Here is a 27,901-nt window from a genome sequence, read left to right on the forward strand (position 1 = left end):
TGGCCCAGAGGGGAATAGTTTATGAACATCCACTCTGAAGTGCCAGGTTCAGAATGTCCCATGTGTGTGCACGCACATGTGTGTGTGTGTGTGTGTGTATCAGACACCATGTCCCCCGGCCCATAGGGGAATAGTTTTTGAACATCCACTCTGAAGTGCCAGGTTCAGAATGACTTGGCTTTGGTATCTCAGGTCTCCACAGGACACTTTGAGGAATGCAGGTGAGGACAATGTCTCTTCCCTGTGGGTCCCTTATGTTCATTGAGCAAGTGTGGCGCATGTAGTTTTGTGCTTGTGAGGTAAAATGTGTGGCTTGCCGTTTGCTGAGAGAACACCCCAACCCCACCCCTCCCCATTCCCCCTCCGTTTCCCCGGCAACCCTGTGGAGGGTGGAGGAGAAGAGCAAATCATGTGAGGGCAAAGCATCTCTCTCTCTCTCCCTCCCCCTCCCTCTCTCTTGCTTGTACAGCCTGGCTGCTGCCCTCCCTCCCTCTCTCTCTCCCTCCCTCCCTCCCTCTCTCTGTCTCTCTCCCTCTTTCTCCCTCCCTCTCTCTGTCTCTCTCTCCCTCCCTCTCTCTCTCCCTCTCTTTCTCTTGCTTGTACAGCCTGGCTGCTGCTCTCTCTCTCTCCCTCCCTCTCTCTCTCCCTCTCTCTCTCTCTCTCTCCCTCTCTCTTGCTTGTACAGTCTGTGTGCTGCTGCTGCTGCTGCTCTGTCCTCAGTCTGTGTGCTGCTGCAGAGGGACGCTGACCGCACGCACGCTGGGGAGTGAGAGGCAGAACAGGGGCAACAACAGAGAGCTCGTTTCAGCCTTCTGCCCCCTCTCTCTCCCTCTCCCTCTCCTTCACTCTGTCTGTCCGTCTTGTCTCCACTCTGAGAGAGCTAATCTCTCTCTGTCTCTTTCCTCTCATTTCTTCTCCTCCTTCTTCTTTGTTACTCTTCGCCAGCTGCTGAGCATCGATGCAAAATGGGTTGTGGGAACTCCTCAGCAGCCAGCACATCAGGAGGAGGTGAGTGTGTTTTAGGAATCCCATGTTTACTGTGTCGACGTGCGTGTGTGTATGTGTATGCGTGTGTGTGTGTGTGTGTGTTTGTCTATGTCAGAGAGAGAATGAGAGTGTGAAAGAGACAGAGTGTGAAAGAGACAGAGTGTGAAAGAGACAGAGGCAGTTGGGTTCTGCTGGTTCTGCTTCACTGCCACCGCTGTTGGCATCTCCCACTCATCTCCCGCTGTTGGCATCTCCATTCTCGTGTGAGTTGGGTGTTAAACAGAGAGCCGCTGTGCATCACCCTCCACCCCCCCACGGCTCTTGGCCGGGTGCCTGCGTTAGCCTCCTGCGTTAGCCTCCTGCGTTAGCCTCCTGCGTTAGCCTCCTTCAGCCCAGAGACGCTGGCCATGTGTGGAGATGCAGCTCTCAGCAGGGTGCCTGTGTGTGTGTGTGTGTGTGTGTGTGGAGATGGAGCTCTCAGCAGGGTGCCTGTGTGTGTGTGTGTGTGTGTGGAGATGCAGCGGCTAATTGATATGTGCTGCGGTGAGACGTGTGTGGAGACGTGCGGCGGTGAGACGTGTGTGTGGAGACGTGCGGCGGTGAGACGTGCGGCGGTGAGACGTGTGTGTGGAGACGTGCGGCGGTGAGACGTGCGGCGGTGAGACGTGTGTGTGGAGACGTGCGGCGGTGAGACGTGCGGCGGTGAGACGTGTGTGTGGAGACGTGCGGCGGTGAGACGTGCGGCGGTGAGACGTGTGTGTGGAGACGTGCGGCGGTGAGACCTGCGGCGGTGAGACGTGTGTGTGGAGACGTGCGGCGGTGAGACGTGTGTGGAGACGTGCGGCGGTGAGACGTGTGTGGAGACGTGCGGCGGTGAGACGTGTGTGTGGAGACGTGCCGCGGTGAGACGTGTCTGAAATCCACACATGCTGCCGCTTCAGTAAGGTGGGCTCTGGATCATGGTATGCCTTAATGAGGAGCCATCAGTGTATGATTGTGTGTGTGTGTAAGTGGGTGTAAGTGGGTGTACGTATACTGTATGTGTGTGTGTGTGTGTGTGTATGCACATTTCTGTGTGTGTGTGTGTGTGTGTGTGTGTGTATGTGTTTGTATGTGAGTGTGTGTGTGTGTCTTGCTACAGCTGTATTTAGTTTACTTGTGTGATGCTGTCTTTGTGTGAGTTTACTTGTGTGGTGCTGTCTTTGTGTGAGTTTACTTGTGTGGTGCTGTCTTTGTGTGAGTTTACTTGTGTGTCTTTGTGGGTGTGAGTTTACTTGTGTGTCTTTGTGCTTGTTTACTTGTGTGGTGCTGTCTTTGTGGGTGCAAGTTTACTTGTGTGGTGCTGTCTTTGTGGGTGTGAGTTGTGCATCTCTGTAATGGGTGTGAGTTGTGCATCTCTGTAATGGATACTGTTTGCCCTCACTGACACTGACAGCTCTCTTCACTCTCCAGACACAAAAGGGCACAAAAGGCATATTGGGCTTATACCATATTGGGCATTGTTCCCACCTCTTCTGGGGCCTACCATCAAATGTTGGACCTCTATAGAAAGCTGAGAACCTCTAGTTTTCGTAGGAAACAGTCAAAAGAAATGTGTGATGTACTCACTAAGAGTTACAGAGGCTAGAATATAGTTTTTTCTTTCTGCCGGATTACAAGCATCTCTGAACTGACCACATTTCAGCCCTCTAGGTCTCTTGATATCCCTTAGAAACACAACTGAGCCCTAGCACCAGGTCTTGTGAAGTTGTGTGCAAAAGTAGATCAATATAGAATGAAAATATGAGTGCTTTAGACTATTATTTGCCAAGGTATGCCCATGCTTTTTGTAAAATGCCTATGGATACTCCCCATAGGACTTTTTGTTATCCAAAATGCATACTGACAATCAAATGCTTACTGCACATGAACCCCTTTGTGTAGAAGCATAATCCTGGTCTCAAATGAAAGGTAACACTTTGAGGTTTCATGCTTGTATTTGGATTATACTTCAGGGGTTCTGATATGGAATGACTACACTAAATATGGAATGATTACAAAAATGTCTCTATTTTTGCATTTACTTTGTTGGTTCAATGAGTGTGTATCAGATAGACTATACATCTGTACAACTAATATTGGATAACACAACATGAAGATTCAATTTCTATGGATTCTTGTGAATATTTCAGTACCCAATATGTTGCATCTACTTATTGTGCTGCAGCTACACTGCAGCCAGAAGTCAGGGTAGCACCAAAAGCGTAAGGGGGGGAGGGGAGCATTTTGGATCAAATTTAATTGAGACATAATAAGTTTAATCTGAGAATATAAAGCACTATACAGATTGTACATGACAAAAGTTGTCATTTTTGGATTCCCAAGAGTCAAAGCTTTGAAATGGTGTATATCATTACTATGCTACATAGCAATATGGTGCATACAATTGATTTAGAATGTTGGGGGGAGGTGGGGGAGGGGGGTAACCATCCCGCTGGCGGGACACTGAAAGTTATGTGGATATACCATATTAGGCATATATTGGGCATATATCATATTGGGCATATACCATATTGGCCTTATACCATATTGGGCATATACCATATTGGGCATATACCATATTGGGCTTATACCATACTGGGCATATACCATTTTGGGCATATACCATATTGGCTAATAAACACAAAGGGCACACCATATTGAGTAATAAAGACAATGTGGCTAGTTGTCCTTTCAAATGTGTTCTCTTACACAAAACAGAGGTCTGTGTAGTATATGAATGTCTTAGTAGCAGGTTAGCAGGTTATACATGTTTATGGGGTATTCATAATGTGGATAGTGACTGATCAGTCACTATATAAATACATATAAGTCACTATATAAATACATATAAGTAGAAATTACTCCATTCATAAAGATTTATGATGTTGTAGTTGAAGTCTTACAGAACTTTGGAAGCTTCTATGGTGTCATATGGCTCCATAAACAGCATTTGCAGAATAAACTGTATTTGATTTGAGGAAAATACGTCATTAGTGCCCTTATCATGTCACCGTTCTCAAAGTCCTGCTCGCCTCATCTAGAACATCTAGCGGTCGTCTGTCCACCCTTCTACCTGCCACGTGAGTTTACTTCGGTAATATTCAACGCTGTCTACATTCCTCCACAAGCCAACACAGATGCTGCGGTTTCAGAATTGCAAGAAGTGTTAAATAGACAACAACACACGCACCCTGAAGCTGCACTTATTGTGGCCGGTGATTTCAATGAAGTACATCTGAACCGGTCCATGCCTGAATTTATTCAACACATTCACTTCCCTACACGTGGTGACAACACACTGGATCAATGCTACACACAGTTCAAGAACAGTTACAAAGCGAAGTCTCTACCAGCTTTCGGAAAATCAGATCATGCCGCTGTTTTCCTACTGCCTATGTACAAACAGAGAAGTCAGACGGACCCCCCAGTGACGAAGGAGGTCAAGCGCTGGACTGACCAATCGGAAGCCAGGCTACAGGACGCCCTTAGCAACGTTGACTGGGAGATGTTCAAGACGAACTCTGCTGACATAAATGAGTTTACGGAAGTATCATTCAGTTACATCAATATGCTAACTGATTCCATCATCCCAACTGTAAAGATCCGAAGCTTCCCTAACCAGAAGCCATGGGTGGATAGAGAAGTGAGAACGGCATTAAAGACACGCACCATGACTTATAATGCTGGGCTTATTTCAGGGGATATGACGGATTACAAAGCAGCATCTTATAGTTTACGTAGAGCTATTAAAGATGCTAAGCGGCGCTATAGAGACAGAGTTGAAGCTGATTTCTTGGAGGGTGATCCAGCACGAGTGTGGAAAGGACTCCGAACCATCACTGGCTTTGAAAGAAAGTCCCCTCCTATGATGAATGTGAGTAAAGCCCTCCCTGATGAACTTAATGCTTTTTATGCTCGCTTTGACATGAAAAACACAGACTATCTTGCACTAGCTGCAGCATGTGAAGCAAATGAGGATGCACCTTTCTGTATCTCTGAGGTCGATGTGAGCAATGCCTTTAGGAGGGTTAATTGTAGAAAAGCTGCTGGACCGGATGGAATTTCTAACAGGGTTTTGAAATCCTGCGCTGCTCAGTTAGCTCCTGTGTTCACTTATATCTTAAACACATCATTGGCTCAAGAGATAGTTCCTACTTGCCTCAAGCAGTCTGTTATTGTTCCAGTACCGAAAAACAAAAGTCCATCATGTCTGAATGACTACCGCCCAGTAGCCCTGACGTCTACAGTGATGAAGTGTTTTGAGAAGCTTGTGAAAAACATTATCTGCTCATCCCTCCCTGCCTCCTTCGACCCCCTCCAATTTGCTTACAGAGCCAACAGGTCTACAGAGGATGCCATCTCAAACCTCATGCACACCACCTTAACTCACCTGGAGGAGGGGAATGGGAATTATGTGAGGATGCTGTTCATTGACTTTAGTTCAGCATTCAACACGATAGTACCTCTCACCTTGGTCACAAAGATGAAGGCCTTAGGACTGAACACCACCCTGTGTCACTGGATATTTGACTTCCTCACCAACCGTTCACAAGTGGTTAGAGTGGGGGGTCTGACATCTGACTCATTAACCATCAGCACTGGTGCTCCCCAAGGCTGTGTTTTGAGTCCACTGCTGTACAACATCTACACACATCACTGCAAAGCCAACAGTAGTCATACCTCCATCATCAAGTTTGCAGATGACACAGTGATCTTGGGCCTGATTAGTAACAACAATGAACAGCTCTACTTGGATCAGTTTGATGAGGTGGCACAGTGGTGTCAATCTAACAGCTTGACACTGAATATCAATAAAACCAAGGAAATGGTAGTGGATTACAGAAGGAAGCAGCAGAACTACAGTTACACCCCACTAATGATCAGCGGGCAACCTGTAGAGAGAGTCACAAGTTTTAAATACATTGGTGTCCACATTACTGAAGACTTAACATGGACTGTTAACACTCAATATGTTCTGAAGAAGTCCAGACAACGACTCTACTTCCTTCGTCAGCTAAGGAAATTCAAAGTTTCTACATCCATCATGAAGGCCTTCTACACTTCAGCGGTTGAGAGTGTTCTAACTGGTAGCATCATCACCTGGTATGGGAACTCCACAGTTAGAGATTGTAGTACTCTGCAGAGTGTAGTGCGCTCAGCTGAACATACTATAAGAACTCAACTCCCTGCTCTACAAGATATCTATTCCAGAATAGTACTCCTAAGAGCCCAAACGATTCTGAAGGACTTTTCTCATCCTAACAATGGATTATTCCTACCGCTGAAATCAAGAAGACGCCTATGTAGTCACAAAGCCAGAACTGAGAGACTCAGGAGAAGTTTTTATCCCCAGGCCATCCGAACTCTGAATTCACACTATACTGAATTTGCACTCATTCACTCCTCAGCACTCATGACCCCCCCCCCCCACACACACACACACACCTACATGACTTTTAGCACTTTTACATCCCTCTCCCTATGCTACAGACCTTTTATTTATTTTCTTATTTCATCACACGTCAAAACACACACACACACACACACACATCTGACTTTCTCCAACTTTTGCACATCTCCATAGAACTTTTTATTTATTATTTTTGATTTCTCCTCCATCTATCTACCCATGTCCTTGATTGCCTAGCCTTTCTGCACCCCCCCCCCCATCCCCAACACACACACACACACAAAACACACACACACTTACATCATCACTGTCATCACCTCACATACATACAGCACACTGCTTGCTACAGTAAGCCTCCTCTACATACTTGCTGCACACTGCCCCCCCCCCCCCCCCTACATACACAGCACATTGTCTTCAGGATCTTCTCCAACACACATCCTCTACATACTTACAGCACACTGCCCCCACCTACCCACACACACACTACACACACACAGTCACTGCTCCACTCCCCTCCCGCCCACACACACATCTTCACTGTCATCACTCACATACATCATACATACAGTACTCTGCTTGCAATAGTAAGTCCCTTCATCATACTTGCAGTACACTGCCCCCCCCTCCCTACACAGCACATTATTTCATCAGGAAGCTTCTCCAACACACTTCCCCAACATACTTACAGCACACTGACCCCCCCCCATACACAGCACATTGTCTCATGAGGAAGCTTCTCCAACACACATATTGCACACTGCCCTCTCCCCACATACACAGCACACTATCCCATCTCCCCTGTCATCCCCCCAACACACACACCAAGACCCCTGGCAGTTGGGTTAGCCCCTTGAGCCGCGGATCTACCCAAGGTTTCTTCCTTGGTAAGGGAGTTTTTCCTTGCCCCTGTTGCTCTTGGGTGCTCCTTGTTGGTGCGCCCCCCCCACCTTTCTTATGCAGCCCTTGCCACTTAATCTACTAAACCCCTCTTCTACTGCACTTTTTACCCCCCCCCCCCATAAATGCACAAACAGGCTGACACCAGACATAATTTCACTGCATTTCTTACTTCCAGTAACTATATGCATGTGACAATAAACTTCATTGTATCCTTGTATCAAGACATAAAAGAAGCTTTATGATGTATTCTGCAATGTCAAGCTTTAAGGGCTTATAACATCATAAGGCTTTATCAGTGTAATCATGTGTTATCATCATGTGTGAGTGTAAGATATATGAGGTACTGAATACAAAAATTAAAGCATAAATTCTCATTAAGAATTAAGAATAAAAAATGGATTCATTCTGATCAGCATGTGAGTTATGAAACAACCTGATGACTGCTGTGAAGTTACATTACATTTGGCTGACGCATTTTTAGCCAAAGCGACTAACAACATGGTAAACAGTTTAAGCTTTTTAAAGCAATTCTCTCAAGAATTCAAGGACAATTTAAAAAAGGTAGAGTACAATAAGAATAAGTGCATCAGTGAGTGCTGTTTTGAAACAGTGTAGTGTCAGTTGTAGTCAGGTGGTAAGTGCTAGGATCAACAAGACTAGTTGTAAGTAGTGTTACGAGAGGAGATGCTCTCTGAAGAGCTGGGTCTTCAGGAGTTCAGGGGAAGTCAAAGCAAAATGTTGGACACACTATCAACAAGGACTATTTAGCACCATCACGTTTGTCCCCAGCTCTGTACTGGGCTGTTTGTAGTGATAGAGCCACCCAGCATTGAGGAAATAGCAGAGGGGACAGCAACTCTGGTACTGTAAGTTCAGCAGTCTTCCCTGCAGGGCATTCTCTGTGAATGCCTTGCCTGTTGTCCTCTTTCAACCCCTGCAAGCTATGCGCACATGAATAGCGGCCACTCTACAGTATACACATCTCCTTAGTGTGAAGTGTGGGCTGAAAGTGAAAGCGCACATTTATCAGTTCAGGCCTCAAACAGACCAGCACTCTGCACAAATGAAACAGTCACAAGGGCCCTTGAGTAAGGCCAACCATGCCTAAGCAATTTGCCATTATTAGAAGAGCCTGTTTGTCGCTAGATGCCTTGCTAAAGATGGGTTTCCACCCAACGTCTATACCATAACACATCACAGCCCAAGCTGTGCTCCAGTTCATTCAGGAGTGGTTGGTGACCTCTACAGGACCTGGCGTGGGTGATTAAAACCCAAAAAAGACCACGGAGTGGTCTCTAGAGGACCGCTCAAGCACCACTAGAGATCTCTAGACCAGACCACAGCTATTGTCGCTTGTCAGGTCAAGGTGGAAAGACACTTGAGACAGAGTCTACTGGTGGGCCATTTTCCACTGTCCTTAGAACTCACAATATTTCATTGATTTCACTGCTCTGTTTTTCCACCCTGTTGTCAATGGCAGGACCAACTAATTCCCAATATGGACATGTGATTTGGTTTATTACTAGATCAGAGTGTTGATAATGAAAGATCAAAGTCTATTCATTGCCTTTGACTCTGTATAGTTTCTTCATGATTAGTTTTGAGTGGTGTAAATTGATTGAGACTTTCTTTTTGATCCCTACAGGGCCGGCAGAAGCTTCTAAAGATGTGTGAGTATTGTGTGATGACAATGAAAGCTTTGAACCTTTCAGATAAACATACCATTTTGGAAACAAACAAAATAGACAACAATTAAATCAGGCAAATTCCACGAAAGCTTGAGACATTTGGCAGCAGATTTGCCAGATTAAATTTCAGCCTTCATCTGCAATACACAGTGCTTGTGGTGACCAAAGTAAAATGGCCTGACACACTTTCTATGTCCAAAAGAGTTGCAGAGATGAACAACAGAGTGCATGTTTACATCCAGAATTCAAAGCATATCAATGTTAGAGCAGACTGGCCTTTCTCTTATTATTTCACTTTTGTTCTTTTTCTTTTTTCAATTGACTGCTGATAGTAATGTTTCTCCACATCAAAATAGTCCCTTAAAGGGGTGCTAGAGATTGGGCAGCTATTTGTCTTTGTGTGGCCTTCCTCTGATGCAGCCTATTTATTCAGACAGGCCTTCCTTGTCCCTCAGCACTCTTGCTATTTTTCACCACGATGGCTGACAGAAGAGACTTTTCCAAAACAACTCCCCAAATGTGAATCAATCAGCTTGCATTCACAACCCTCTCATCCTGATAAACATTGGATCACCTTCCATGTAAAAGCATGGCCCCTGAGGCTTGTTACGACAGGCTCGCCTATAAAGGCCTAATTGCACAACTTTTCTGCACTCAGCACCAGATTCCTGTCACAAGGGAGAGCAGCTCTATCAGTCAGACAGCCAGAGGAGAAGAAACTGTGAAAAACAAGCTGTTACTGTTTTCCTTCAGCTACAACTCAAAATATTTGGTATCTTACAAGGGGTTATGGAGATTAAACTCAAACATGACAACTGTCCCTGGAATTTCCTGTATTTTCACCAATTTCAATAAACATTAATTTACTTGCCTTATCCCTGCTAAATGTTATTTCCCCCTCCGGATGTTAATTGAAGCTAACTACCTATGGCAAGTTGCATTGCAAGTTAGCTCTGGGGTAGCAAAGATCTAAGTTGGCCGTCTTAAGGCAGAGGGCAAAAGTGTGTTGAGCAAAACGTCTGCATTTCAGGCTTCGTTGTCCCCACAAGAGTTTAACAGATGTGATTATTTAAAATCCCCATGTTAAATCCGGGACCCCAGGACCCCCCCCCCCCCCAAAAAAAAAAAAAAGAAAAGAAAAGAACAACAAAATATATATGATAAATTCTAAAGTTAAAAATATTAAGAAATGCTGCTAATTGTATGCTGTTGAACTTAGGCTATGGTGCATTGTCACTTTAAGGTTGCTCAGTCTTTGTCATTAAACCCTTTCACCAGCTCTTGTAAGATATAAGGCTAGTCCATAAACTCTAACCTTGTTTGTTTGTGCCACATTGATAACACAATATTAACAATACTATGCATAATATTAAGTTGTTACAAGCAGTTATAAGTTCATATATTAAAAGGGGATATCAACAATGACACCTGGAACCTGCCAGTCTATCTCTCTCTCTCTCTCTGGTGCGCACTCAAGATGCGTTTCCCAATTAATTAGAGTAAGTAACGTTCAAGATAGATGCTGCTGCATGATCATCCTTGCACCCTTGCAACACGAAGTTGGTGCATTTTGACATCGTAAACATTCTTGAAGAGAGAAAAGCAGTTAGCAGTAAAGCTATTTATTGGTATTGGGCTTGTGCGTGATGCGCGTTGTGAATACGATGTTAAAACATTTCCTATAGTTTCTTACCTATATTTGCCCTGATGCACTCGTTGACGCAGACACACGCACTTGCTTTAGACTCCTTTTCCTGCTGTTGTCCCCATATATTAGCTTACAGAGCAACTAGGACATACTTTGGTTATACTTTGGGGCAGCCGTGGCCTACTGGTTAGCACTTCGGACCTGTAACCGGAGGGTTGCCGGTTCGAACCCCGACCAGTAGGGACGGCTGAAGTCCCTAAGGCACTGAAGGCACCTAACTCCTCACTGCTCCCCGAGCGCCGCTGTTGATGCAGGCAGCTCACTGCGCCGGGATTAGTGTGTGCTTCACCTCACTGTGTGTGTTTCACTAATTCACAGACAGTGTTGCCACAGTTACCTTAAAAAAAGGAATCTGATTACTGATTACTCCTTTAAAAAGTAACTTAGTTACTTTACTGATTACTTGATTTTAAAAGTAACTAAGTTAGATTACAAGTTACTTTATTAGTTACTTTCAGCAGCTGCCGACAACACCCCCACCGCCTCAACATAAAAATGATCGCTGTTACAAACAGTGCAGTGTGCAAGATTATCATTATGTTTTAATCTTTTGAGACAATTGGGTACACTTTTGTGTAAAATCTTCCTTTTTTAAGGGGCACTGACGCTGCCATCACACTCCTGTTCCTAGATACACTGACTGAACTGATTAATTAAGTTTGGGAGAAAAGAGATATAAGCACACTTACACTGAAAACTGATTGGTTGATTTAGCAAAACAGACCAGGATGCTCTCTGTCTTGGATGTGCTTCAGGCACAAACACACCACTCCTCTCTCTCTCCCTCTCCGTTGTGTGCGCGTTAAGCTCATATGCACACGCGATTTGAAGTCCGGTCTGGCTTGCGTGCTCTTGTTCGCTCTAGGTTCCGGGAGATTTTATGTAATTTGCGGGCGTCAGGAAGCCACTGTCTCCCAAAACTTCGGGAGACTTGGGATGTCTAGCTAGACAGCACTTTGTCGCCAGCACATAATGTACAATGTACCTTAATGTTGTCATGTTTAGCTGACACAAACTCAAAGTAATGACTGATGAAATGGGCATCTCTCTCTCCCTCCATTGTTTAAGTTTGTGTCGCTGCATGGTTTTACACGTGAATTGTGCTCATGCTGAAAACGTGCCTACATGACATTAATCCCCAAGACAAGAAGAAAAAAGAATATATATTTTTATTAAGGAAAATGACAAAAATAGTAACGCACAGTAACTTAGATTAGTAACTTTAATCTGATTGGTTTGTAAATAGTAGCGCGTTAGATTACTCGTTACTGAAAAAAGTGGTCAAAATAGACTAACACGCGTTACTGGCATCACTGTTCACGGATTGGGTTAAATGCAGAGACCAAATTTCCCTCACGGGATCAAAAGAGTATATATATAGGACAGGCGCGTGTAACTACAAAGAAGGGTCTGGGTCTGTGGTTGCACGGCAGTTACTAGGTAATAATGTGAACTAAACTTGCTGCCAATCAACAAAAAGCATGCCTTTAATGTCTGTATACTTAGGCTACACGGGATTTGAAGAACAAAACCGTTTGAAACTAGTAAAAATTATAATCAGAATTTAATTTTCACCAAAAACATTAGCATTAGACATTAGCAGCATCAGACATTAGCATCTAGCATCAGCCATTAGCATCTAGCATCAGCATCTAGCATTAGACATTAGCATGCCACTTTGGGCGTCAGGGAGAGACCAGCATTAGACATTAGCATGTCTCTTTGGGCGACAGGGAGAGAGGCCCATAGGCCCACATTACACAAACTACAGTCATTTTGGATCTTGTCAGTGCCGGACAGATGCTAGCTCAGTTGGTGGCTTTGGGCTCTAACGCTTCACTGTGTCAACAGCTGATCTATGATTGCCCTGTTGCAGGACGGAAGACCTCTCACCAGATGATGAGAAAAGAAGGTAAGCCAAGCACGGATGTCCCTTACCAACCTCCCCTCAGTCTCAGGAGCTTTGAGGCCTAGCCACGAAAGCATAGGAGACAGATGTGGAAGGTTGATTGCTTGTGACTCTTCCTGATTAAACATGCAGGAGACCACATGCTGTTAACCTGGCAGTGTAGACATTCCTGGTCTTTCGACATCTATTTCAGAGAACAAATGTACAAAGTACAAAGCACAGATGCATCATGTCATATTGTACTTCAGAATTCAGTAATGAGATTGGTGATTTAATGCAGGCTAACACCAATCCCTCTAGTTCCATTTTGAATATTGACTGATGGTATAAGTGGCTTTCATTATCTGTGAACACAGCTTGTATCTAAGGAACCCAGAACCACTGAGTCTCTGCTCTGCACTGAAGCCATTAAAATGGCTACGCATGGTTAGGTTATGCTGCCATTCTCCTTGGTTATTCATGTGCTCGGCCATGTGTTGAAGGAGCAGCACCATTATGATTTTCAAGAATCAAAATAAAAAGGAATCAAAATGATCTTGTAAAATCATTATTCTAATCTATTTTCTTTTGTGTACAATCTCACATGTTAAAGGTGCATTTACATGAAACATCTCTTGGCTCTGTCCCCAGGAATTATGGTGGGGTTTATGTAGGTCTTCCAGCAGATTTGACCGCAGTTGCATCAAGTCAGTCCAAGTCCACACACAAAGGTTAGCCTTTTCCCTTTTCTTGTCACCACCAGAACACACAGAAACACAAAAGAGTGAGGAGACATCCTCCCCTTTCTTATGGACACTGATGTGAGTTTGTTCATCAGTTTAATTGCCGGAGGAATTACTAAATGACATCAGTGGGCACCGTGTGTGACAGGAGGAAATGTAAGACAGGAAGTTATTTCCATGAACCAGACACTAAATAGCCACTGGCTGCTGCATATTACAGCCATGTTAGGACACGTACGTTATGTACTGTTATCTGTCATATGACACCCAACACATAATTGAGTTGACCTTATTTAGACCTCACATGGCTACATGACCATTTCAAATGAAAACAATATGGCCTTCCAGTGATTCCCCAATGGGTTAATAAAAGACCAATGTGTTCTGGTATGCTCCAGATGGACTGGCTGATTAGCCATCACCTAGTGACCAGAGCAGATATAACTAGCTAAGAAAACTAAGAAAATGTAAGCGGTTTGTCTTAATATTTTGATTAAGCAAAATACAAGCTATTATAATTTGGGCAAAACACACAAGTAAATAAAATATGATTAGTGCATACTGATAGGAAAATCTGCATTATATCAATAAAGTATCTATCTATCTATCTATCTATCTATTACTAGGGCATAATGCAACCATTAAAGCACATGTGATTGCGATGCCATTCAATCTATGCAGTGTGTGCAAGCTTAATACGAGTATTTTATGCAAGGCTTTGAACCGGTTCACGGAACGAAAACTAAAACCAGAAACTTTTGATGTTTTGCTAGGAACAGAAACGAAACCAGAAACTTTAGATTTTTGTTTATGTTCCGGAACAGAATCGTTTATCTAAAATAATGGTAACTGGTTAATAACGTTATTTTTTTTGTTCTTTGACAAGATTTCTGTGCAATATGACTTGGTGAGGTTGACTTCCAGTTGTCCACTCTTCAGGAGAAATGTAATGGAGAAGCTTGCCACCAGCTGTACAGGCAGAATCTTTTGTCATTTCCCTCTGGGCCCTGACAAGGTTTTGGGCATTTGTTTATAAGTTTAATATTCACAATGCCAGCTATGTACACACCATTGTGGTTTTGTATTATCTGAATACATAAGAGAGACAAAAATGCACTGATTGGGTCCTGACCAGGTTTGGCCAATTGATGTTCACAATACACGGGTTTTTGCTCTTTTGCATTGCTCTATGCTGTAGTATGGTGCTTTCTGCCTCTTGGTTGCGCATGCATGTTTTCGTGACGTTGCATAGAAATCCATGTATGGCAGCTATGTAGCCTACCATATTTCAGTTATTTACACAGATTTAGCTATGTGAGTTGCATAGGCTTTTGGATGGATGTAAGAACTACAGTGATGCTTCAGTAATGCTTTATGGTTTTGTATTGTTTGATGACATAAGAGAAACAAATGCACTGATTGAGCCCTGACCAGGTTTGGTCAATTGAAGTTCTCTATGACAGTTATGTAGCCTCCCCTATTTGTCATTTGCACCAATTGAGCTATGTAAGAAGTATAATGGATATGTGATCAGTTGTTTGCCAATAAACAACTTGGCAGACATTTTCCTTAATTCATAATACTGAAAAAAATGTAGGCATGTCAAATGTAGGCATGTTATGCCGCTTACAGGATAGAGACCATGGGCGGACTGGCCATCTGGCATACCGGGCATTTTCCTGGTGGGCCGACGCACCTTTTGGGCCGATACAATAGGCTATATAGCCTACATAATTTAATCATTTTGGCCAACGATCGGCCCAAAGAAGGATAATCCTTCTTTATCCATGAAAATGCACTGTACTGTTCTTCCTAGGCAACAACTATGACAACAATCAACTATGACTCCTACCCACTGTAGCTAGTTAGCATTGTTAGCAAAGTTAGCATTGTTAACATTTTTAACAAAACTGCTAAAAATGATTAGCTAGGTTAGCTAAGTCACATGGTTAGCATAGTTAGCATGCTAACATGTTAACATGTTAGTTAACATTTTTAGCATAACTGCTAAAAATGATTAGCTAGGTTAGCTAAGTAAAATGGTTAGCATATTTAGCATGCTAGCATGTTAACATGTTAGTTAGCATAGTTAGCAAAACTGCTAAAAATTATTAGCTAAGTTACCTAAGTAACATGGTTAACATAGTTAGCATGCTAGCATATTAACATGCTAGTTAGCATTTTTAGCAAAACTGCTAAAAATGATTAGCTAGGTTAACTAAGTAACATGGTTAACATAGTTAACATGCTAGTTAGCATAGTTAGCATAACTGCTAAAAATGATTAGCTAAGTTAGCTAAGTAACATGGTTAACATAGTTAGCATGCTAACATTACTAGCATAATTAGCATGTTTAACAAAACTGCTAGAAAATGTTAGTTAAGTTAGCTAAGTAGCATGGTTAGCAGAATTAAAAATCTTAGCATAACTGCTAGCAAACATTAGAGCCATTCCAACTTTCAGTTATCGTCAAATATCTACCTATACACAACCATTAAACTATTTGAATATCAACATTCATTAAACTGCTAGAAAACGTTAGCTAAGTAACATGGTTAGCAGGTTAGCATTGCTAGCACTGCTAGCAAACATTAGAGCCATTCCAACTTTCAGTTATCGTCAAATATCTACCTATACACAGCCATTAAACGATTTGAATATCAATATTCATTCAACTTCCAGTCTGTCAACAACTTTTAAACTATTTCTTCAACTTTTAAACGGTCTACTTTTAAACTATCATTATACTATCTATTAAACTAGCTGTCTATCAACAACTTTTAAACTATCTACTGTCTATCAACAACTATCTACATTCAGCTTTTAAACAGTCTACTTTTAAACTATCAATTTTTATTAAGCTATGCAACCACCATGTCTATCCTAGCATTACCGTAGTAACCATCTCTGTATTATCTGTTTTAACTATACATGATATTTTACATCACAACTTTAGCATTTTCATGCACTGTTAATTCCTTGGAATTGCATTTCTAGTTATTATTATTCCGCTTACCACTTTTTCCATACGCAATTTCTCTTGAACAGTTTAACTTCATTCAAACTTTGTAACGTAGGTCTTCAAACAGATCGGGTTGCTATGTCTTTTCAACTTTGAAACTTTTATACTTTTTAAACTATTAAAGAAAAACTTTTTAAAAATCCCCATAGACTTAACATTGCCGATTATGACATCATAATACGGCCATTAAGCAATTAGAATCCTGTGGCAGGTGTTCAGGCCACCTGCAGCCTCAGGCTTTAAGCATACAATCTGGGTCAATTAAGACTACACATCCTATTCAACTGTTTCCTCTGCCCAAAACTGTTTCAAAATAAAAGTCCTCACTACAATAATCCACTGTTAAACAATGTAACCCATTAAACTACTGAACTTTTTACATTCAACTTTTAAACGGTCTACTTTTCTATCTATTAAACTAGCTGTCTATCAACAACTTTTAAACTATCTACATTCAACTTTTAAACTTTTAAACTATATACATTCACTAGCTGTCTATCAACAACTTTTAACTTGTCATAACTATGTCAACACTTTTCATCAACTATGACTCCTACCCACTGTAGCTAGTTAGCATTGTTAGCATTTTTAACAAAACTGCTAAAAATGATTAGCTAGGTTAGCTAAGTCACATGGTTAGCATAGTTAGCATGCTAACATGTTAGCATGTTATTTAGCATGTTTAGCATAACAGCTAAAAATGATTAGCTAGGTTAGCTAAGTAACATGGTTAACATATTTAGCATGCTAACATGTTAGTTAGCATAGTTAGCAAAACTGCTAAAAATTATTAGCTAAGTTACCTAAGTAACATGGTTAGCATGCTAGCATATTAACATGCTAGTTAGCATTTTTAGCAAAACTACTCAAAATGATTAGCTAGGTTAACTAAGTAACATGGTTAACATAGTTAGCATGCTAGTTAGCATAGTTAGCATAACTGCTAAAAATGATTAGCTAAGTTAGCTAAGTAACATGGTTAACATAGTTAGCATGCTAACATTGCTAGCATAGTTAGCAAAACTGCTAGAAAATGTTAGTTAAGTTAGCTAAGTAATATGGTTAACATGTTAGCATTGCTAGCACTGCTATAAAACATTAGCTAAGTAGCATGGTTAGCAGAATTAAAAATCTTAGCATAACTGCTAGCAAACATTAGAGCCGTTCCAACTTTCAGTTATCGTCAAATATCTACCTATACACAGCCATTAAACTATTTGAATATCAACATTCATTAAACTACTAAAACATGTTAGCTAAGTAACATGGTTAGCAGGTTAACATTGCTAGCACTGCTATAAAACATTAGCTAAGTAGCATGGTTAGCATAGTTAAAAATCTTAGCATAACTACTAGCAAACATTAGAGCCATTCCAACTTTCAGTTATCGTCAAATATCTACCTATACACAGCCATTAACCCTTAGAACCCTAAGCTGTTTTTAGGGCATTTTCACTACCTTTATTCATAAGGATTTATTCTGGTCATTGTAAGTGCCACACACATATATTATATATTGTTTTTTTTCAGGAGAGTCTGGGCTATTCAGATCTGCCATAATTTCATGTATTAATACTAGCATTGATTTTATTTTGATTTTTAAAGAATTAAAATATAAAAAGTGTATTATAAAAATTCTTATATTTTGACATGTATCTCACCATAGCAAGCTCACAGCTCTACATGCATTTCATGTGGTTGTAGGGCAGACTGTCCTGAATCGGGCAATATAATTGCGATGTTGGAGGGATACTCTGGGGCTGAGCAATTTACAGAAATATTTGCTGTGTGATTTACGGAAATAAATGCCATTTTTTATAGTGACCTTTCTGAGCTCCATATCTGTGACACGAACTGATCTGACCTGACTTGACCCAAGGTTATGTGTTAGCCTGCGTGCCTGTGTGTATGCTGTCATAATAATTATCAACTTTTTACTGCATTGCCATGAACAAAGTAAAGGCAAAAAAGGTGTTTATTTGTTGAACAAATTGGGATGCAATGTGAGCCTTGAATTGGATGCCATGCAGGAATTTGCTAGGATCTCAAAACCGGAATATGAACATGCTTTGCCATAGAGAAACACATGATAGCATTGGATTATAAACATGCTTTGCCACAAGAACAGACAAAAACGTGGCGTAAGTCCAGCTATATGAAGTTATTATTTTGCTGTCACTTCGTCTGTTTTATAACCCAGAAGGATGTACTTGGTATCAAATGATAGCTCTGAGTCTCCTCTTTCATCTGACATGCGTGGCATATCTATGCGATCACGGGTCCGCGAGTAATTCAAACGAGAGTAATGAATGTGCAGCATTGGTTTGTGTACATGACGTTATTATTTTGCAGTCACTTCGTCTGGTTTTATAAGCCCGAAGGATCGATAAACATGGTACCAATGGATAGCCCTGTGCCTCCTCTTTCATCTGATATGCTTGCCATATCGATGCGATCACGGGTTCGCGAGTAATTCAAACTAGAGTAATGTGTGTGCAGGTGAACGCAGAGAAGTATAGACTGTAAATATGATGCAATTTGATTTAATTTCATGATTTTTTTTAATTTTCATACTTGATCGTACAGACAAGTGTGTAGTCTCGTTGGAAAGCCCCACTTCTGCTCTGTCGTGCAATAAAGGTTTCATCTCGCTGCGATGAACCGTTCCGGAGCAATGTAACAGAGAAGAAGGGGTGTGTTTTTTGACGCACTTTGCGTCAATCGGGTTCTAAGGGTTAAACTATTTGAATATCAACATTCATTCAACTTCCAGTCTGTCAACAACTTTTAAACTATTTACCTCCAACTTTTAAACGGTCTACTTTTAAACTATCATTAAACTATCTATTAAACTAGCTGTCTATCAACAACTTTTAAACTATCTACATTCAGCTTTTAAACAGTCTACTTTTAAACTATCAACTTTTATTAAGCTATGCAACCACCATGTCTATCCTAGCATCACCGTAGTAACCATCTCTGTATTATCTGTTTTAACTATACATGATATTTTACATCACAACTTTAGCATTTTCATGCACTGGTAATTCCTTGGAATTGCATTTCTAGTTGTTTGGGGCTGCTGTTAATTGAGCATTGTATAGTTTAAATGTAGCCTATTGAATAATTTTAAATGATACTTTGAATTCAAGCAGAAACTCTTATTTAATAATTGCTTGTATAGCCTACTTGAATATGGAGATCATGTGCTCTATGGCTACCTCTCATCGGTCAGGGTGATAGCCAGTGAGGCCTACATATTTAAGGGTAATGCAAGATTGTGTATTTAATTAGGTGCCCAACCGATTTGAGGGTCACTTGGGCCAAATATGCCAGGGCCGATTTTTGGTTCCAGTCCGCCCCTGATAGAGACGTAGACTGACAATATAATTTTAAAGTCCTAATGATCAGCCTACTTATTTGTATGTCCCGCAGCTGACATGGAACGTCATTAACCGGTTCGGGAACTTTCTTTTTTTGTTCTAACCAGTTCAGGAACATCAATTTTTTGGTTGAACCGAAAAAACACTGAACATTAAAATACTGTTTCTGTTCTGAACAAACCAATTGGGAAAAAAATCTGGTTCAAAGCCCTGATGTTATGACAAACATTATGCAATTTGTGCAACTTTAGGCATTCAAAATAATGGCACGTCTGCACTCTACCATCATATGCTTTTGCTTAAGAAGAGTAATTAGATTCAGCTGCAGTCCATCTCCAGGTAAAGGGGGGGAAACGTGACTGTTGGAAATTAGATGTTGCTACATTCCTTCATGAAGCTTGCAATATTTTTTGCTACCGTTTTGCTACCTACCAAAAGTCAAATCGAAGTGGTTTGAATCGAATTGCTCTCTGGCCCTATTATATAAAATTGAAACATTCAGTTAGCTGGAAATAAGACAGCTTTCCAATGTTACTGAATAATCTTCACATAGAAGAACCTTACTGTTTCTGCAGTCAAAGGCACATTTGCTAATTACGAATTCCCTGTTAGCAGACTCTCTCTCCGTCTATCAGTCTCCGTGTGTGTGTGTGTGCATGCGTGTGTGTGCGTGCGCGCGTGCGTGTGTGTGCGTGCGCACGTGCATGTGTGTGTGTGCAGGCATTAGCCACATCTGTAAAGGGAGCTGCAAATTAAATCTTAGAAGGTGCAGGAACAGAACGTGGCATTTAGATGAGAGCAGCATGAGGCTGAGCTTTGCACAGTAGGCCACAGAGGCTGCAGGAGGCCGAGGCATCAGGACACTGAGGAAAGGGAGTTTAAAGCTTCAAAGTAGTTGCCTCTTAACAGGATAGAGTCACCAACCTCCTGTAGGCCACCAGCCAGCTGCCTACTGTCTGACTTGACACTCAAAATTATCACAAAATTATCATAGACATTGTACAAATCACACAGAATGCTTCTAGAACAATTATTACCTTTATTATACAATCATACTGAAATACAAAACATTTTACATTAAAATAACAATACAATTATTATAAATGCATATTTTCCTGCCCTTGACTAACTAGTTGATATGTGGTTGTTTTTCAGATTAACAGAAAAGAATAATCAGATGTGACACAGGTATAGTTAATTTCATTGTCTTTTACACCCACACGCATAATAGGATGCCCCTGATGCCAGAAAAACAACCAGTTACAAAAAAATAAATGTCCTTCTATGGTTACTGTGTGCGGATACAGTACATCACATCAATTACACATTCAAATTCTGCCTTATTATGACATGTGATATAAATGGACTGATCAGAGTGCTGAAAAGACAAAACAAACCATCACTACCAAATAGCACTGAATGCCACTGTTTTACAACTGGAATGGTTGACTCATTTATAATTGTGAGCATTCAGAAGTTATCAGCTCCTCCCTTGTGCACTCTACAGCTAAATTAGCATCCGTCTCCTCTCCTCCTCCCCCTCCTCCTCTCATCTCCTCCCCTCTCCTCTCCTCCTCTCATCTCCTCCCCTCTCCTCCTCTCATCTCCTCCCCTCTCCTCCTCTCCTCCTCTCATCTCCTCCCCCTCCTCTCCTCTTGTCTTTGCAGATGCTCTATTGTGTACGCACAAGGCTGTCCTCTAATATGGTCCATTTGGGGTGTTCTGGCCTCCGCTGGGTCGAGCCACCCAGAATCTTCAGGCTCCCGGCCATGATGGCTCCCCAGGGGTCCGTAGTGTGTGGAGGAGCACTGTGCCATGCAGGGATGCCTCTGTGTGACGCCATATTTACACAAACTTGGGCAGTGGCAAGGGCATCAAGACTCTGGATGGGGCCAGACTATCAGAGTCCCCCACTAGCCAATCATCTCCCTCTCAGGACAGGACCTGCTACATGACTTTCTCCTTTTATTTGATGGACCAACATATTCGACCAGGAATGATCAGGTCTGCAATAATGGAAACAAAAACACTACACACCTTGCATTGCTTCAGGATACTGCTGGATATGGTTCAGAGTTCAAAATGAGATGTGATGTACTGCAAAGTAAATAGATGCTAAGGTGGGTTTGATATGGATTGGAATATATCAGAGCAAAATTATTTTATATCCTTCAGCAGAATGGCTTATAGTTTAATTTCTTATTTATGTTGATGATTAAGACTGCATGTAACAAGTCATGCACTTTTTTCAACTGTTTTGTATCTTTAGATATTTCAATTCAGGAAGTTTGCTGACATGTTTTAATGGGTAAGGGTTATGTATGAATGAATATTTGATTCTGTTCTTTCTTGGACATTAATTCCATTAATTCCAGTCGTGGTGTCTTAATGTTCTACCTGTTCTCTCTCACGCAAAGACAATGTTATTGGCACATCACAGTGTGCACAATTAAGGTGTTGTTTTCTATTCTTTCTTTTTAAATATGCAGCGTGACCTCCCTCTTCCTCTGTATCACACACACACACACACACACACACACAGGGCAAAGGGAGAGAAAGAGAGAGTCAAACACAGTGCACCATGTAACTGCCAGTGTTGTGCAGTGCTGGAGGAGGCAGCACTATGGATCTCTATTGCCATGTGTGTTTGGGCCTTATGTCTGTCGGCATTGGTTCCCTCTCTGACTATAGCCATGCTACACAGAAGGAATGTGTAAGTCGGCCATCTCGAGTTTGTAGTGGTTCACTCAGAACGTACTATGTAGCCAGCGCCGGAAACAGAGCAGGAAGCCTCGGAATATAATAGAGGATTTCTTTTCCAACAATCTGTCACATATATCCACACCTAGGCCTGTCACGATAACAAATTTTACTGGACGATAAATTGTCTCAGAAATTATTGCGATAAGCGATAATATTGTCGTTCTGAGAATTTTCCTCGGGAAGAGGAAGATGGCCCACTTGTTGTGTTTTTTTTTTCCCCAACTGGGAAAACTGCAGCGGATGATTGTGTTTTAGATGCATATGCATGTTTGTTGTGTTGCCGCTTTTAATTGCGACTGTTTTCCAACAAATGCGACACACCGACTCGCACACGTTCAGTGGTTCACCACGGGCATTCGGTTTAAATCCGAAATGCTCCCACACTGCAGCTGTCGCGTTAGGCTTAGAAACCAATTCCATCTTTTTTGTCTTTATTCGGCGTAGCCTACTCGAACTCGCAACTAGCTTTCTCTCTGCCTAGTGCCTACCGGTATACTTCTCACGCGGATCTTTAGCTGCACTCTGTGGTAGGCTACGCCAGTAGTCCCGCCTCCCCACACACCATGCGACTGATAAGTGACTGACATGAGGGTTCACTCATCGTTACTCTAAGGACCCGAGAGAGAGAGAGGGAGAGAGAGAGACGAGGAAAACAAACAAGCATGCAAATGGCATTTATCGCGGCCAGAAAAATTATCGAGCTAATTTTAATTATCATGCGATTAATTGATTTATTGAATATCGCGACAGGCCTATCCACACCATAGATGTGATAGTAGAACATACGAGGGTATATGTTGACATGGGAATTTGTATATGAAACTTTGTTTTTGGCAAGCAAGTCCACAATGGACATGTAAAATAAATCTAACATGACAACAGCAAAAACAAATGAAGCACCAGCATTTTTGTTTTGACCATGAGTAAACTTGGTGGCATTATGTACAGGTTTCACATTCTGTTCAGCATTTCATAAAGCTCTTTTGCTCATCGTTGAGAAACTCAGTCACTGACATTTTCCTTTGGGGATAAATAAATAGATAAATCTATCCTCTGATCATACATTATAGAACTCAGAGTGTAGAAACAAATACAAGTCAGTACAGATTGCATAACAAATATGTTTATGAATCATAGACGAAATGTTATTGTAACATTTAATCTCAAATCAGTGCAAGAAGTATGTGTGTGTTTAGCATGGTCCAACTATGCTTTTTATTCTTAATTCAGAGTGCATATTAATTTTCATACTACATCTTTCCAGTTAGGAGACAAGCCTAGCCACAAATAAAGCAGTGATTGTTTCATTTGTAGGTTAGGATGAAAATGAAATGTGACTAGCATATGTATGTGTATATGTGAGGGCTCGTATCATGATATTTTCAAAAATGTATATTAGGCCCAGGCAGATGTTATGTGGAAGATGTATTCTTTGAGGACATGTATAAACCTATTATATAATATTATTGAAATATTGAGGTTGTACATAATAAAAACTGTTCTAAATGGGCTTACGCTCTTTTGGAATTCATCAGACTGCTACTGGGTATATTTATGATTAAAGTCTTTTATACTGTCTGTTGGCTCTCAAAAGTGTGCATTCACTGTGGCCATGAGAATCAATAGTCTTGATAGGATTGCCATTTGTCCCTGAGAGGTGCATGATGGAGGCTCGATGGAATGGAATGTTTGTTGTCATTAAAACACAGTTGATGTGTTGGATGATTGATCTCCTACAAGCTGTTTCCACTGAATGTGTAGAGCTTGGGGCCACGCGAGAATGTAGCAGATATGTAAGCGTTACAGGGCCAGCTTTATCTGATGCTCTCAGATCACTCTGGGTTTAATGAGTGATCTTGGGCACTGGCCAAGCAAGGGCATATTCACAGATATGCCAAAGAATGAATTAATAACGCAAAAGCTTTTATGTGCATATGGATATACATGCACCCTCATTATTGCAAAGACTAGGCTTCATTACAGGAAAAGATGTTGGCATATATTCAGCGTTTGTACAAAAGTGGCAAACACTAGGCATTTTTATATCAAATTATTTTACTAGTCATGTGCAATATCCTGCATAAACACAATCCAGATAAACATCTTTTGGATTTTGTATCTTAGCTATCCCTTAGCTTAGCTTAGCTATCCCTTAGCTTGATGGTAAACTGAACTGAAGGTGGGGGGTCTCTGTGACATGGTAGATGTAATGACAACAATATTTGACAGACAAAATCAAATAAACAAAACAGCTGCAGCCAACATGTCAAACACTATTAGTCCCTCCATTAACCAACAACAACAACACCACCTACAACCTAACAAATCATAATGTCATGATTGAAAAATACTCCATGTTGCAGTCAGTGAAGGCTTTTTATCAAACATAACATATTGCAAACCTAGGTATGCTGGTGTGGGCACATGTACATCTACCAAGAAGAACTAAATCTTGTTGTCTTGTGTCAGAGGGAGTCTGGGGCCTGCTGACCGGGACGCGTGGCTCTGGAGAGGTTCCAGTTGTACGTGACAAACCGCACGGCCCTGACCTCATCAATGCCACACCTGCTCCAGCTGCTCTTTGTCCTGGGTGGGACTCTATCAACAGTGACATTACGCTTGATCCACGGGGTCATGCTACCGGGTTGATCCTCCGAGAGATAACGTTGTCACATTCAACAGCAAACATGTCAGAGAGGCAGCATCTTCATATGAGGCAAAATATTTATAGAAACCAATTAAACACATAGCCTAAACATGCTACATATGTATAGCCTATTCAGAGAAGAAATAATTAATCTAATTTAAGCCAAACGAATAAAGAAAGACATCATGTAAAAAGGGGGCTTTATGGGGCTTGATTCCTGGAGCAAGGGGCAGGCCAATAATAGGTCAAACCACTAGATGGCAGAGTTGTAATGCTAAAAGAACACTCAGCAAAGAAACCTCTGCAATATTTTACAGCAAAGTTTCCTATTGAAAATGGCAGGTTGGCATTTGATACAAGAAATGTTTTTCCTTAAACGCGCAGACTAATCCATCTCTGTTCACGGCGTGGGTCTGGCAGGCCTTTTGGTGGTTAAGTGTATCCTGATTAGCCCTAATCACAAACTGTACAGCGGCGCTAACCAAGCCAAATGAGCCTAGCCGCCATGCTAATTACGAACACAAAACAGCCTGTCAACTTGTAGTCTACAGTAAAAGTCAGCTACTTATCCCATGTTGGTAACTTTACACCGGTGAATTCAAGTGTCAGTGTTAATTGGTGATGGAATCTCTCACTGTTGTGGGAATTAGTTTTCACTACAAAATCGATATTTCCTCTTCCCTAGGCCTTCCCTACGCACACCGTTAACTGCCAACCATGTTCCTGTGAACGTTTGTGCTGAAGTTGGCCCGACGACGAAAGAGGTGAGTATGTTTTGAGAGCAAGCGAAGTTAGGATCATTTCACAAGTCCAAAAATGCCCTTAGCACAGGCATAGACAGCTAGACGCATTCTTTCAGAATGATAATAATAATAAATAAAGAATGATAATAATAATAAATAATAATAAATAAAGAAATGAAACCAAAACAAGCACTGGATCAGGATGCCTCCTCTACTTCAAGTGGCAAGTAAGCTAGCAGCAATGGTAAGGCCATAGCCCATAGGTCACAATCCAACATTTGCATTATAAATTCAGTTTTTGCTTGTTAGAAAAAAAAAGTCTTCTAAATGTGTATTTATTAAATTATGAGTGGAGGATATCCTTCCTGTGTCTAATGGAAAATTGTGAGGAAAGCGTGACAAAGTTTCTGATTGGATTTCACTATGGCATTTATTTGAATCATGGACCTGAGGGCTATGGTTAGGTAGCCTAACCATCCACTGCATCATGGGTACCGCATCTTCAGAGGTTTTCCATGGTCCACTGTTGGGATTTCTGTTCCACCCTGGGCCCACTGAGCAGTTTGCCCCTTAGACGAACAACATGAGATGATTACTGAGACCCTTCATCGTTGTGAACGCCCCATGACCCTCTTGTCCACAAGGTAAGGAACAACCAATCAAGCCCTGAGGCCCTCAGCTTCACTCTCTTCCGATGCTGTCCAGTGTCAGTGGTCTGGTGACCACAAGTGCACCTCTTATACATCTCTGTCCATCAACGTTTCCACTCCTCACCCCTCCAAGCTGGGTGTTGCTCCACTGGCCCAGGGAGCTGTCCTCCGACTCCGCTCCAGACCCACCTCCCCCCACACCATGTGTTTCCAATTATGCACAAAGGCGCGGCGGCCCCGTGCTACATGTGGTTTCGTTTAGAGCAGGTGAAACAATGTAGGAAAATAGATCCGTCATCCGCTGCATTCCGGAGGTCAGTGAGAGCAGCTCTAAATCATAGCAAGGCTAATCCTGAATGGGGGGTTGGTTGGGTGAATGGGGGGAGGTGGGGTGGGGGGGGGGGGGTAACAGGAGTACCGCGTTGGCCCCGACTCCAAAACTTCAAAGCTCTGCAGGGACCCGATAGCCCTCACAGGGGGTTCGGTATCAGTAACATCTCTGTTGTTTTTGTTTTTGCGATGCTCCTCCTGCTGAAGACCCTGTTATGGTTATCACAGGGGAGCCGGGGACCCTATAGACAATCCCCACCATGACACCCTATGTCCAGCTACCCAGGGGACCCTATGGACAATCCCCACCACGACTCCCTATGTCCAGCTACCCAGGTGTTTCTGATGAAAACATCTTAAGAGGGTATCTATTTTTATTTAGAAGAAACAGAGGGAATTGTTTTGTACCACGTTACCCTCAACTTTGTGGGGCCCGGAGCAGTTATCGACTGCTTTTGATTACATGTAAGGACTGTTCTGTCCTGTCCTCTTTTCCCTTGTAAAGACCCATGGACTGGTGGAAGGGAGCATGTTCCGATGATCACTTCAGTTTAGCCAGGAGCATTTGGAAAGAATGTAGGTTAATATGGTTTGGGGGACATGACATGGGCCCTTGCTGTGAGCAAAGACATGCCATAGACACAAAGCAGTAATTCATGGAGAGGGTTATGTCCTGTTGCCTCATGGGTGTTGATAGCTGTGCCAGTCTGCACAAATACTGCCCTTAAAACACAAAGAGGGACATAAAACTACCTTATTTTGAACAGACCACTGCAACCGTGTTTATCTTCGTTCTTGTACAACAAACCTGGCCAAATCAGGCATGGCCGGTCTCTAGTCACAGATTATTGTGTGGCTAACAGTGTTTGAGCGGCTAAACTTTTCCGTATGCTAGGGATTTATAATGAGAAACACAAAGGTAGTCCAGAGTCATTCGGAAAGTGCCCTGCCAAGACCAACCGAGTCTTGCTGTTAAAAATGTGGCGGCTTAGTTTCATTCGGTCTTCCAAGGCAT

General features: G+C 42.0%; 1 protein-coding gene across 1 annotated transcript; it reads left to right on the forward strand.

Moving 5' to 3' along the window:
- Positions 1 to 779: 779 nt before the first annotated feature.
- c25h12orf75 (chromosome 25 C12orf75 homolog) lies at positions 780 to 22,112 on the forward strand. Its single transcript, XM_076302436.1, has 6 exons — positions 780 to 1,008; positions 8,967 to 8,991; positions 12,594 to 12,629; positions 13,257 to 13,336; positions 20,909 to 20,941; positions 21,421 to 22,112. Exons 1-5 carry the CDS (start codon positions 966 to 968, stop codon positions 20,911 to 20,913), a joined length of 189 nt encoding a protein of 62 aa, XP_076158551.1. The 5' UTR covers positions 780 to 965; the 3' UTR covers positions 20,914 to 20,941; positions 21,421 to 22,112.
- Positions 22,113 to 27,901: the final 5,789 nt, after the last annotated feature.

Source organism: Alosa pseudoharengus, unplaced genomic scaffold (genome assembly GCF_046254945.1).
Source record: "Alosa pseudoharengus isolate Yale_2024_CS ecotype anadromous, Long Island Sound unplaced genomic scaffold, YU_APseudo_1.1 YU_APseudo_1.1_scf_10, whole genome shotgun sequence".
In the NCBI taxonomy this organism is placed as follows: domain Eukaryota; kingdom Metazoa; phylum Chordata; class Actinopteri; order Clupeiformes; family Clupeidae; genus Alosa; species Alosa pseudoharengus.

Excerpts from the sequence above, each read along its gene's own strand:
- c25h12orf75 (XM_076302436.1), top strand. The coding sequence starts at position 966 with ATGGGTTGTGGGAACTCCTCAGCAGCCAGCACATCAGGAGGAG. Across the intron at positions 1,009-8,966 it reads AGCCAGCACATCAGGAGGAG|GGCCGGCAGAAGCTTCTAAA; the intron begins GTGAGTGTGTTT and ends TGATCCCTACAG. Across the intron at positions 12,630-13,256 it reads CCAGATGATGAGAAAAGAAG|GAATTATGGTGGGGTTTATG; the intron begins GTAAGCCAAGCA and ends CTCTGTCCCCAG.